General features: G+C 29.9%; 1 protein-coding gene across 1 annotated transcript; it reads left to right on the forward strand.

Annotated features, from left to right (window-relative positions):
* Nucleotides 1-8,022: 8,022 nt before the first annotated feature.
* On the forward strand, nt 8,023-13,012 carry LOC101248120 (protein LIGHT-DEPENDENT SHORT HYPOCOTYLS 10-like). Its single transcript, XM_069287110.1, has 2 exons — nt 8,023-8,776; nt 12,646-13,012. Exon 1 carries the CDS (start codon nt 8,262-8,264, stop codon nt 8,763-8,765), a length of 504 nt encoding a protein of 167 aa, XP_069143211.1. The 5' UTR covers nt 8,023-8,261; the 3' UTR covers nt 8,766-8,776; nt 12,646-13,012.
* Nucleotides 13,013-13,809: the final 797 nt, after the last annotated feature.

The following is a 13,809-nucleotide window of genomic DNA, read 5'->3' on the forward strand; positions in this document are numbered from 1 at the left end:
TAAAAAGTCTCATCCCTGTTATAAATCCATTGAATTGTGTGGATTGTCCTTTAGATTTACTCAAGACTTAATTGTATTCATGTATACATGTTCCCAAGGTGATAAGAATCATTTGGATAACTATGTACCTACTAATTGGACATTTATCATGGGGGCCTTTGGGGTGATATCTCAACTCTATAAATAGAGATATCATTCACCTTTTGTTATACATACTTGAATAAGAAAATTATCTCCTCTATCTTATACTTCTTGTCTTTTTCTTCTTATATTCTGAGCTTTCTTTACAACACGTTATCAGCACGAAGTTGCTACTTGCAAAGAAATCCCCAGTTGTCAGTTGGATTCAAGATGAGTAATGGAGATGTATGCCTTCTTGATAGTGCTACAACGCATACAATATTAAAAGAAAAGAAATACTTTTCTAATTTGGTTATGAAAATGGCATATGTCAACACAATATCAGGTAGTACAAAATTAATTGAGGGCTCTGGAAGAGCGACCTTATTACTACCTGGAGGGACAATATTAAGCATTGATAATGCATTATATTGCAGTAAGTCTCAAAGAAACTTATTAAGTTTCAAAGTTATTCGCCAAAATGGCTATCATGTTGAGACGGCTAATGAAGGAAAGGTTGAATACCTTTACATTACTACAATTAATGTTGAGAAGAAAATTGTGCATGAAAAATTACCTGCATTTTCTTCTGGGTTTTACTATACAAGTATAAGTACAGTTGAATCACATGCCGTAGTAAACAAAAGGTTTACTAATTTTAATGATTTTATCATTTGGCATGACCGGTTGGGCCATCCTGGATTTAATATGATGCACAAAATCATTGAGAATTCACATGGACACACCTTAAAGAGCCCAAATATCCTTCAATCAAAGGAATTCTCTTGTGCTGCTTGTTCTCAAGGAAAGTTGATCATTAAACCATCAACAGTTAAGGTTGGAATTGAATCCCCTGCGTTTCTGGAACGTATACAGGGTGATATATGTGGACCAATTCAACCTGCATGTGGACCCTTTAAATATTATATGGTCTTGATAGATGCTTCTACAAGATGGTCACATGTGTGTTTATTATCAACTCGCAACATGACTTTTGCGAGATTGTTGGCTCAAATAATAAGATTGAAAGCACAATTTCCAGACTATACAATAAAGACAATCCGTCTAGATAATGCTGGTGAGTTTACATCTCAGGCATTTAATGATTATTGTATGTCTACTGGTATAACTGTTGAACATCCAGTTGCGCATGTTCACACTCAAAACGGTCTAGCAGAATCATTGATTAAACGTCTGCAATTGATAGCTAGACCATTACTAATGAGAACAAAGTTATCTGTGTCTATGTGGGGGCATGCTATTTTGCATGCAGCAACACTTGTGCGCATAAGGCCAACCAATTATCATGAATTCTCCCCATTACAATTGACTTTTGGTCAAGAGCCAAACATTTCCCATCTTAGAGTTTTTGGATGTGCGGTGTATGTCCCAATTGCTCCACCACAACGCACAAAGATGGGGCCGCAAAGAAGGTTGGGGATATATGTTGGGTATGAATCTCCTTCAATCATAAAATGTTTGGAGCCTATGACTGGAGATTTATTTAAGGCAAGATTTGCTGATTGTCATTTTGATGAATCAGTATACCCAACATTAGGGGGAGAACATAAGTCATTGGGAAAAGAGATAGATTGGAATTCATCATCTCTATCTCATCTGGATCCTCGAACAAACCAATGTGAGCAAGAAGTTCAAGGAATAATTTATTTCCAGAACATTGCAAATCAGCTACCAGATGCATTTACGAATCTTCCAAGGATTACTAAATCACATATTCCAGCTGTTAATGCTCCAGTTCGAGTTGATATCCCGACGGAACAAATTGTTAAGGCAAATGAGTCTAGACCACATTTGAAGCGTGGTAGACCAATTGGTTCCAAAGATAAAAATCCTCGAAAGAGAAAAGGAATAAATGATCAAGATGATCATGGGTTGAAAGAAATTTCTCAAGATGAGACCCAAGTCATAACACATGATGATGAGGAGGTTCAAACTTCTGAAAATAATGAAATTTCAATAAATTATGTCTCGACGAGAAAGTTGTGGAACCGAAATAATGTTGTGATTGACAACATATTTGCCTATAATGTTGCTATTGAAATAATGCAACAAGATGAAGATTTTGAGCCAAAATCTGTTCACGAATGTAGACAGAGAAATGATTGGCCAAAATGGAAGGATGCAATTCAAGCTGAATTGGCTTCACTAGAAAAACGTGAAGTTTTTGGACCAATAATCCAAACACCTGAAGGTATCAAGCCAGTGGGGTACAAATGGGTTTTTGTACGAAAAAGAAATGAGAAAGGTGAAGTCATGAGATATAAGGCCCGACTCGTTGCTCAAGGTTTTTCTCAAAGACCTGACATTGATTATATGGAGACATATTCTCCAGTGGTAGATGCAATCACCTTTAGATATCTCATAAATCTGGCAGTTCATGAAAAAGTTGAAATGCGTCTGATGGACGTTGTCACAGCCTATCTATATGGCTCATTGGACCACAACATTTTCATGAAAATTCCTGAAGCATTTAAAGTGCCTGAAACATACAAAGATTCAAGAGAAACTTGTTCAATAAAGCTTCAGAAATCTCTGTATGGACTGAAACAATCAGGAAGGATGTGGTACAATCGTTTGAGTGAATATTTGTTAAAGAAAGGGTACAAAAATGACCCGATTTGTCCCTGCATTTTCATTAAACGGTTGGGGTCTGAATTTGTAATAATAGCTGTGTATGTTGATGATTTGAACATCATTGGAACTCGTAAAGAGCTTTTAGAAGCTGTTGAGTGTCTGAAAAGAGAATTTGAAATGAAAGATCTCGGCAAGACAAAATTTTGTCTTGGTCTACAGATTGAGAATTTGTCAAATGGAATACTTGTTCATCAATCAACGTACACAGAAAAGATACTAAAGCGTTTTTACATGGATAACTCACATCCATTGAGTACTCCAATGGTGGTAAGATCTCTTGACATCAATACAGATCCATTTCGACCTCAAGAGAATGATGAAGAGTTTCTTGGTGATGAAACTCCTTATCTTAGTGCGATCGGGGCACTAATGTACCTTGCTAACAATACTCGACCAGATATCTGTTTTGCAGTAAGTCTACTGGCAAGATTCAGTTCCTCCCCAACAAAAAGACATTGGAATGGTGTTAAACACATACTTCGATATCTTCGAGGGACCATGGACATGGGTTTATTCTATTCCAATGAATCCAAATCAGAACTGATTGGCTACGCAGATGCAGGGTATTTATCAGATCCGCATAAAGCTCGATCACAAACAGGCTATTTGTTTACATGTGGAGACACGGCAATATCTTGGCGATCAATGAAGCAAACATTGGTAGCCACTTCTTCAAATCATGCAGAAATAATAGCCATCCATGAAGCAAGTCGAGAGTGCGTCTGGTTGAGATCAATGACCCATCATATTCAGAAAATGTGTGGTTTTTCTTTGAAAAAGAATATACCAACCACAATGTACGAAGATAATGCTGCATGTATAGCTCAATTAAAAGGAGGATACATCAAAGGAGACCAGACAAAGCATATCTCACCAAAGTTCTTTTTCACGCATGATCTTCAACAAAATGGTGAGATAGAAGTTCAACAAATTCGTTCAAGTGATAATCTTGCTGATTTATTCACTAAGGCATTGCCAACATCAACATTTGAGAAGTTGAGATACAAGATTGGAATGCGCCGTCTCCGAGATATCAAGTAAAGTTTTCATCAGGGGGAGCGAAATACGCGTTGTACTCTTTTCCTTAACTATGGTTTTGTCCCAAGTTGAGTTTTCCTGGTAAGGTTTTTAATGAGGCAACATTCAAAGCGTATTATGAGATATGTGTACTCTTTTTCCTTCACCAGGCTTTTTCCCACTGGGTTTTTCCTAGTAAGGTTTTAACGAGGCATATAATCTATGGACATCCAAGGGGGAGTGTTATAAATCCATTGAATTGTGTGGATTGTCCTTTAGATTTACTCAAGACTTAATTGTATTCATGTATACATGTTCCCAAGGTGATAAGAATCATTTGGATAACTATGTACCTACTAATTGAACATTTATCATGGGGGCCTTTGGGGTGATATCTCAACTCTATAAATAGAGATATCATTCACCTTTTTGTTATACATACTTGAATAAGAAAATTATCTCCTCTATCTTATACTTCTTGTCTTTTTCTTCTTATATTCTGAGCTTTCTTTACAACAATCCCATTAATTTTGATTTTTTTTCTTCTTTTGGACGTTCCTTATGATTTTTTTAAACATTTTTTTGTTGATTTTCTATTATTATTATTTATTTATTTTAAATCCTTATCTCAACCCCAATTCCCTCAACAATATTTCAAACTAAATCCTAATCCAACTCTATTACTATCCTTTTAATTAGCATCAAACTCTCAGCCAAATTATTATAAAAACACGTTCAGTTGAAAGAGAAAAAGATAGACAAATACACAGAGAAGAGACACAGACACACAGATTACAAAGAAATATAGAAAAAAAAACGAGTTATTTCTTTTGAGAATTAGGTTAGAGTCAAAGATTTGATCGTGATTTCGAATTTGTGGATACAACTCGTTTTTGTGGTATCAATTTTCATAGCGAGGTAACTATAAATTCTCGCATGATTTAAATAATACTACTTCTATGAAAAGTTGATTTTAATAGCAATCACATTTATTATATTATTGTTATGTTATTACTATTATTATGTTTTTTTTTAGATAGATTTTGCAATTTATGTTGCTTCATGATATTGAGTTGTTGAATTTAAATAGATTAATATATCTTTTGGTCTATTTTCACTTTAGAAGATTTTTGTTGAGTTAATTGTAGACTTGTTAGATTAGGATATAAAAATAATAACTAATAAATGATTTTTTTCAAAAAGAAAAACTAATATAAGTAGAATTGTAATTAAAAGGTAAATAAATTTCATTAGAGATTAATATTATAAACTAATAATAATAATAAAAATAATAATAATAAAATAATAATAATAATAATAACATAAGTAAAAATTGAGAAATAATATAAAGAGAAAAGAGATTTTAAAAATAAAAAGAAAAAAAAGGGGCATGAAAATATAATAATAAAAAAAAACATAACAAAATTTTTTAACAGAAACAAAAAAAAAGAACGTAAATTTAAAAAAAAAAAAAACAAAAACGTAAAAAATAAAAAAAAATAAAAAGGGAGAAGTAAGAAATAAAAATAAATAAATAAAAAATACAAATTTAAAATTAATAAAATAAAACGTTAAAAAAAACAAATAATAACAACACAATTAAAAAAAACGATAAAAGAATAACAAAATTAGTACAAAATAATTGGAAAAAAAAAGAAAAGAAGAAGACAAAACTATAAAATAATAATATACTAAAAATAATGATAAAATAAAATAATAAAAAAAAGAAGAAGAGAGAAACGTTCTTTCAGAGAAAAAAAAAAACAAACAAACAAATATATAAAATTTAAAATAAACAAGAAACGTGAAAAAAAAAGATTTTTTTTTAAAAAAAAGAGAAGATGAATTTTTTTTTTATATATAAAACAGGAAATAAAACAAAAAATGAAAACAACGTAAAAAAAAAAAAGGAGAAGAAAGACAAAATTTATAAAATAATAATAAAATAAAAATAATGATAAAATAAAATTAAAAAAAATTAAAAAAAAATTACAGAAAAAATAAAATAATATATATATAAAATTTAAAATAAAACATTTCTAATTTATTTAGGATTTCTTGATAAAACTAATTTCAAATCTTATAAAATTTTATTTTCTTATTTTAAATCTAAAATATATAATCCTAAATTAACTTGAACTCTAAATATGTCCTTACACAAACTCTAATTCTTAGAAATTAGATATCTATATATATTCTACCTATTATAACATTAAAAATTAAAAACATACAAATATAAGCAAAAAAAAATATACGGATGTTCAATTTTAAAATTACACAAAAATAAAAAATAAAAATAAACACCCTTTAAAATAAATAAGCCAGTTTCAAATAAGTTTAAAATAAATTTGAGGATAAATAACAATTTTATAATTAGTTTAAAAAATATAATATCCAAAATTAAGTCAGGTCATATTAAAGTTAATAAAGCGACCGTGCTAGAACCACGGGATTCGAGGGGTGCCTAACACCTTCCCTTCGGTCAACAGAATTCCTTACCCGAATTTCTAGTTTGCATACCAATAAAAAATAGAGTCAAATTTCCTTTTGATTAGGGATTTAAATAAGGTGACTTGGAACACCAAAACTCAATTTCAAGTGGCGACTCTGAATAATAATTATCCCTTTTCAAAACGTCATTCGTTCAATTAGATAATATCAATATTTTACCAAATACTATAGTTCAGAAGCAAATTTAAACATTTATCGATAAGTAAATTAATTAATTATGACGGCTAAAGTCAATTTAACGAGTCTAGAAATAAATGAAATATAAAACATGTAAACATAAAAATATTGTTTCCAATAAACCTGACATATTGGATCTTCAATTCTGGAGAAAGAGTCTTAAAGTCCACCTTACTCATCACAAATTATGGAACAAAGTCTTATTATATAGGCCCTAATGTATAGTATATACTATTTATAATATTCCACTTACATATCATGAAAGTGACACCCAAAAATAAATAAAAATTACACTTCTAGCTTCATCATCTGATAATTCATACCATATCCAACTTTCCACTAACCTATAGCTAGTCAAAATAAAGATCATGTTAAAGAATATTTCACAGTATAGTCTGACACCAATAATTGCTATTGTTTATCGTTTTAGGAATTTTTGTTAGATATTTATGTAGAGATTCGATTAAATTCACAATTCACGTAAAAAATTTCAAAACGAGAATTAAATGCTCTCTAACAAATCAATATCATACCCTAGTTGTTAATACACTACATCAAAAATATTTTAAAGCCGAAATAAATAAATATATTAGTAAATATCAATGATATAGTCTTTACTGATATTAGTTAAGTGTCATTAGATTCAATATCGCCTAAGACTTTAGAAACATGTATAAAACTATGCATGTCAATTGATTAGGTGATTTTGGATTAACTTCTGAAACTGAGTTGTGTTACTCTTTGGTAATGACTAGCCATGAATTCTGTCAAATGCTCGCTAAAATTGTTGAGAATATCATTAACTAATAAAAAAATATGCTTTTTTAATAGCTTAAATTTTTAAATGAAATGATCATACACTTAATATGGTATAGAGTAGACAGAGGTCTTGAGATCTAATCTCACAGCCACCTAAATTAAAAAGAATTTCCACGTGTTTAATTCATAAAAAAAAATCAGATTCGCAGGTAAAGAGACATGTTGAGAATATCATTTACTAATAAAAGATGAATTATCTAACAACTTAAGCCACGATAAAAAATTAGGCCAAAGTGGTTGGTGAAGTCGCAATTTCTTGCTCTTCTCGCTAACGAGAAGTTTGACTTCACTTGCTTATCGATGATTCAAATTTAAACATATTCTTTAGACTTCTTATGTGCATTTTTCACCTGCCAAAAATTATTCATCAATTACAAATAGTTATCTCTTCACACAGAGTCTTCTCATGTATATTCATTTTAAAAATTGTTTTCCTAATTAGTCAAATAATTATAAACATTAAATTCAAAATCATTTGACCACTTAAATTGTGATACACATGTATGTATAATACTTTTCTAGGTTAATTACTAGAATATGCTAATTAAAAAGCTAGAAAAATGTGATTAGTGATTCCCTGTCCTTTTAATGAAGATTATAATGGAGATTATATTATGAAAGATTGTGGGGGGCGGGATAATGTTGACAAAAATGTCACCAATAATTGTATCTTAGTAAGAAAATAATGTATAGTTAATGGTAATGAAAACGAAATTGTTTGGTTCAAAAAATAAAACATATGTACGAAGAAAAGAGAAGCACATAAAGCAACTATCATGTGGCCCATTTCTTGTCAAATCAATAGGTCCTTTTGATGTGATTTTTATCTCACAATACATTTTCTTCTATTCCTTTAACCTTTGTATAATCTTTCCAATAGTTGCCACAATTTTTGGCTACAAAAATCGATCAATCACAATCCATTTCAAGAATTCCACTTGAAAAAGGAAAAAAAAAATAATATGTCAAATTTTGATAGAGGCAAAGAATTGGTTGAGGGATCATCACCTGCAACGCCTAGTCGATATGAGTCTCAAAAACGTCGTGACTGGAATACGTTTGGTCAGTACCTAAGGAATCAAAGACCACCCGTTTCCATTTCCCAATGCAATAGCAACCACGTGTTGGAGTTCCTTAGGTACCTAGACCAATTTGGGAAGACTAAGGTTCATTTGCAAGGTTGTATCTTTTATGGTCAACCCGAGCCCCCGGCTCCCTGTACTTGTCCGTTAAGACAAGCCTGGGGGAGCCTGGATGCTCTCATCGGGCGGCTCAGAGCCGCCTATGAGGAGAACGGTGGCTCCCCCGAGACAAACCCTTTCGCGAGCGGCGCGATTAGGGTGTATCTAAGGGAAGTGAAAGAGTGTCAAGCAAAAGCAAGAGGAATTCCGTACAAGAAGAAAAAGAAGAAGGCTAGTGAGAGCAAAGGAGATGATGATTGCACTTCTTCTCACCCATTTTCTTGATCCAAAAAATGGTAAATTTTCTAACTTTTCTTTAATATTTGATTGCTTAGTTAATATACGTGAAAGGGGTTTTTATTTTTTATTTATTAAAACCATATTATAAAATATATGCAAAATTATATGATTAGGCTAATAATACTATCCCTAGAGACCAAATATAATGGGATAAAGAGGCATCTTTACATATAGATCCAAACTTGAAAAATATAGCAATACAAAGCTAGTTGAATATTCTATAGATTAATAAGAACTAGTATATGATATATGAAACAATATCATAATTTTATCTATATATAATCCAATAAAGTTGAACTTTAATTATATGTTGAACACTAGATTTCTGTGATCTAATTGGGAAATTAAAAATTTTAAAGTTTGGGGTTGATTTCTTATATGTTCACTCGATTAATAGTTAGTTATTATCTCAGAAAGTCAATTTTCTTCAATGACACAGACTTAACGAAAAATAACTATTAGTTGAATACTAATCATATGAGAAATCAATTTGTTTTAACTTCCGCACCATGATGATAAGAGAAAGAAGCAAATTGCGTTAATCTTAAATATTAGCTACTGAATTTTGATCGATCATCGACCGGGGAATTAAAGTAGAAAATATTTAGCTAATTAATATTTTTCACCTCAAACCCTAGAAGTGATGGATAATTATGCAAAAAATTCATCATTTTTCTAACCTAAAAGTCTTTGATTAAAGCCACAATGTTAAAAGTACTATATACTTGCACCTCAAAGTCTTCGTAGAACTAGTCAATTTATTGTAATTCATGATATCACATATTCGAATCGTACAACAATCTCTTATAGAAATGTACTTAGAGAAGGCTTACAAACAATAGACTCTTATTGGTCCGACCCTTCCCTGAATCCCACACATAGAAAAATACATTATACCTTCATGAAAACTAATAAGTCTTCATTCAAGAATTTGGGAGCTATTCATGGTATATAATATGTCATCCTTACATTTTTTTTGTTTATATTCTTTTGGGATTCTGGAGATTTTGTGCACCCCACATATAGTCATTTGAGGTAACATAGGCTTTTTACATTTTTAATATAACAAGCATCTTAGAATTGACATTTTTTAATAGTTAAATTTATGTCCTATTCCACCTGAATCAATCAATCTATAGTAATTTACTCCACCATGCAATGCTCCCTCTCTTTATTTTTTTTAATAATTTATGAAAAAAGTGCGTTTTATAATGGATTTTTAAATCAACAAAATCATAATTGCAAATCTTTCTTATGTACGAGAAATCATAATATATAGTATTGATATTTCTTCAATTTCACGGTAACATTAATATATTACATTTCCTATTAGTGCGCATAGATAGATATAGGAAACAAATCTAGTAGTATTCATCTAAATCCATAACTTTAAGTCTAAATCTAAATTTATTCATATAACATAAACTAAAATTATTGAACTATGAATTGCAAGGGTGTCTAAGACCTATTGAAATCGTTGAAAGATTAAATTAAATAACGTAATCGCGATTCCACTTCTATAGATATAAATCACCTTATTATTGCAAGGGTAATATTGATATTTGAATGTTCAATATTGTTGTTTATTCGTCCTTTGTGTCTTTACAAGATTGCTCACTGTCTGTATTAGATCTTTGTGGGGGCATCACACTTATTCTTTATTTGTCAGAATGCTCTCTCTCTATATTTTTTTTTTTCATAAAAACAAATAATTATGTACTATAGTCTGTATGACATATTCCTATTTCCTCCATTATCGAAGTTGTTGGTTTCTAGCTGCATTTTTTGTCTTCTATTTGCTTCATTTATATGTTCATATCATTCAACTAATATATAATTTTCAAAAAAACATATTTTTTATCTAGTTGATTATAGTAACAATGTTGATTTTATGTGTTTGCTTCTAGTTTTAAAGATATGAATGACTATTTGTTACAAATGTGTGTATTATGTTAGCGTCCACTATTTTAAGCTCGTAGCTTCCTAGCTTTTCTTCTAGACTATAGCAAGTATAAAATGGTCAAGCAAATGAAAACTTATAGTATAAAATGAAGATGAATTTACTTCTATCATGTCAAGTAGGCTTTAATTAATTAACATATATAAATGGCAATATATTGGTAGAATTCTCAAGTTATTAGGTAAAGATGATTGAAAAGGTAACATTATTTGATACTTACTAAAATTATCTAATGGTAAGAAACCTAACAATTCACCCTTATAGAGCTTCTAACCCCCTGCAATGCCTCTGTCAGATAAGCAGGACTGACAAATTTTTAGGTTGACAAGCTTCTGAAGATGAGGTGCATATAAAATAAGAGAGGAAGAAAAGGAAAGGAAAGAACTTATTATATAAGATATAGTTTAAAATCATATGGTACAAATATTTTTTTAGGACTTGATATGATACATCCCTAAAATAAGTGCATAGGTCCAAATTATTTCACTTGGAATCTAAAATTCTGAATTTGATCCTTTTTGATATAACCAATCTCTTAGCATTCCCTTGCTAGCTTCTTTTCCCTAAATCTCTCGAGCAATAATACATGTCATGAATTTGGATCATAACAAATTTGGTATCAAAACGTGTTCTCCCTTAATGCAATGGTGGAACAAACTTTTGCCAGGACCTTGTTATGGTTCCCGGTTATGAATTTATTTATGGGATGCTGCAAGATAAAATTTGAAGTTTTCTTTTTTCTACCTCTGGTGCTGGTTCGTTAAGAGAGAACCTACGATCTCTTAAGTTTGAAGTACTCACAAAACTTGACTAATTTTCTGCCTATCATTTCACTAAATACAAATTACATTAGATACAACCTGGTGGATTAACCACCCATCTGAAAACAAGAAAGTAACTTCCTACTACAACGGAAATGAGAAAGTGGAGAAATAACCTCTTTACTGCTATACAAGAATAGGAAAAATAAGTAACTAAAAAATTGTAGTATTCTATTGCAAACAAAAATAAAAATAAAAAACTTAATTTCCTTAAATCTTGTATGTGTAAAACATTGTTAGACTACAAGGGGTGCTAACAGACCCTGAGTCTCTAAGTAGAGGTGTATGTGACACGTTGACGGAGGGCGATCAAGTGGGACTGAAAGATTTTTAGGTTGACAAATTAGTAACTATTAGGTGTACATGACAACTTAAGTAAATACTACTTTGATACATGAGAGAAGGAAATTACAAAATTTTATAAGACATAATATAAATTTATATGATACAAACTTTTAAGGCTCGATATAGCATAGTCCAAAAGACATGTCTTTAGACTTGAGTCATGGCACCCTAGGTCTAGTATTGCGATTCTTTTTCATCCCTTTGCTTCAACTTGTGCTTTTTTTTTTACAAAGAGTTTTAGATATACACGCCAAAGAAATTAATACGACATCTATCGATAAGTTAAATCTACTTAAAATGTGAAATTTTTAATTTAAAAAATACGACTAATTATCTATTCTAACAAGTGATCTCATGGTGTAGAAATTTTTTTATATTGATGATCATGAATATAAAGTATACTTTTTATACTTTTGAAATATATATCTTAAACTCGATTTCTGATGGAGTTTTAAGTTATATGTACATATCCTATAGAAGATCCGATTGTATAAAACATTTTCTACCATTATGATATATAAGTATAAACTATAATAATAATAATAATAATAATAATAATGACATATTCGATATTTTCTTACAAGTGAGGTATAAAAGATAGGAGATACACAAAACTGTTTCCAATAGACCCTAGCTAGATTTAAAAGATGTATAGTTTTCTGATTAAATTCACTAGAAATTCAAATTTAATTATGATTACATTTAGTATATTATTATTTTTCTTGTTTTATTTTTGCAGAAAAGTGATGAATTGTGTCTTCATGAGAAGGTTATTGCTGAACACTTAAGGGATTTGCTATATATATAGCTCTGGAAGAATTATGTTTCATATTTATTAAGTCATCATTTGTTGTTTTTTTTTATATATATAAGTGCCTTGATTTCCTTTTTTTCTGCTAATTAATTAATTAGCAGTCATGTTCAATCAGAGGCATTTTCTTCAAATTATTACTGCTTAGTAATTTAAATATTCTACTGTTCTTTCCCATTATATATTTCTCAGTTGTTTGTGAATCCTAAACTAGTTCTATTGTAAGATGATTATTATAAACTCTTTTTGTACAATTAAGTGATCATTAATTTGAATCCAAACCCTACTGTACGTATATTACGTTGTTTATGCTTCTTTTTCGCCGTCTCAATTTATCTGATGCACTTTGACTAAACACAAAATGAGTATTCGTGTGATTATATTTAAATTATCTCATGAAAATGAAAGTTTAAAGTTAAATCATTTTTACATATAAAATCAAAAGTATCATTCTCGCCATCTCAATTTATCTGATACACTTTGACTAAACACAAAGTGAATATTTGTATGATTATTATCTCATGAAAACGAAAATTTTAAAGCTAAATTATTTCTATATATAAAATAAAAAATATCATTCTTTTTTTGAAACAGACTAAATAAAAGTGTAATACATATACATTTAGAAACATTCATCTGCAAATGGTCTTAGTTCTCAGATAAAAAATTAATGGAAAAAATCTGTAGAATAGCAAATAATTAACACATATTAGCTAGTATAGCTACATAGAGAAAAGTACAATTCACGGCTACAGTTTCTTTAATTTTTGTTATTCGTCTGATTTATATAATTTGTCATACATTGAGAAGTTGTATAATTTATTTTCTGATTATATAAATTTATAATTTTGTATGTGCTAATTACCCTAACTATTTGTATACGATTTATGAAAAAATCATAATAAATTACCTTGTTGTATATTGGCAAACAAAATATACAAATAAAGTTCTAAAAAATTCTTAAATATATAAATACAAAATTTGTGTATATATACTTACCCTATTTGCATGCATAAATATACAAACTGTACACCATCCATAACAAACAAAACTATAGTTATAGAGCCTTATTGTATCTATTATATTTGTTGT

The sequence above is a fragment of the Solanum lycopersicum genome, chromosome 7 (genome assembly GCF_036512215.1).
Source record: "Solanum lycopersicum chromosome 7, SLM_r2.1".
Taxonomy (NCBI): domain Eukaryota; kingdom Viridiplantae; phylum Streptophyta; class Magnoliopsida; order Solanales; family Solanaceae; genus Solanum; species Solanum lycopersicum.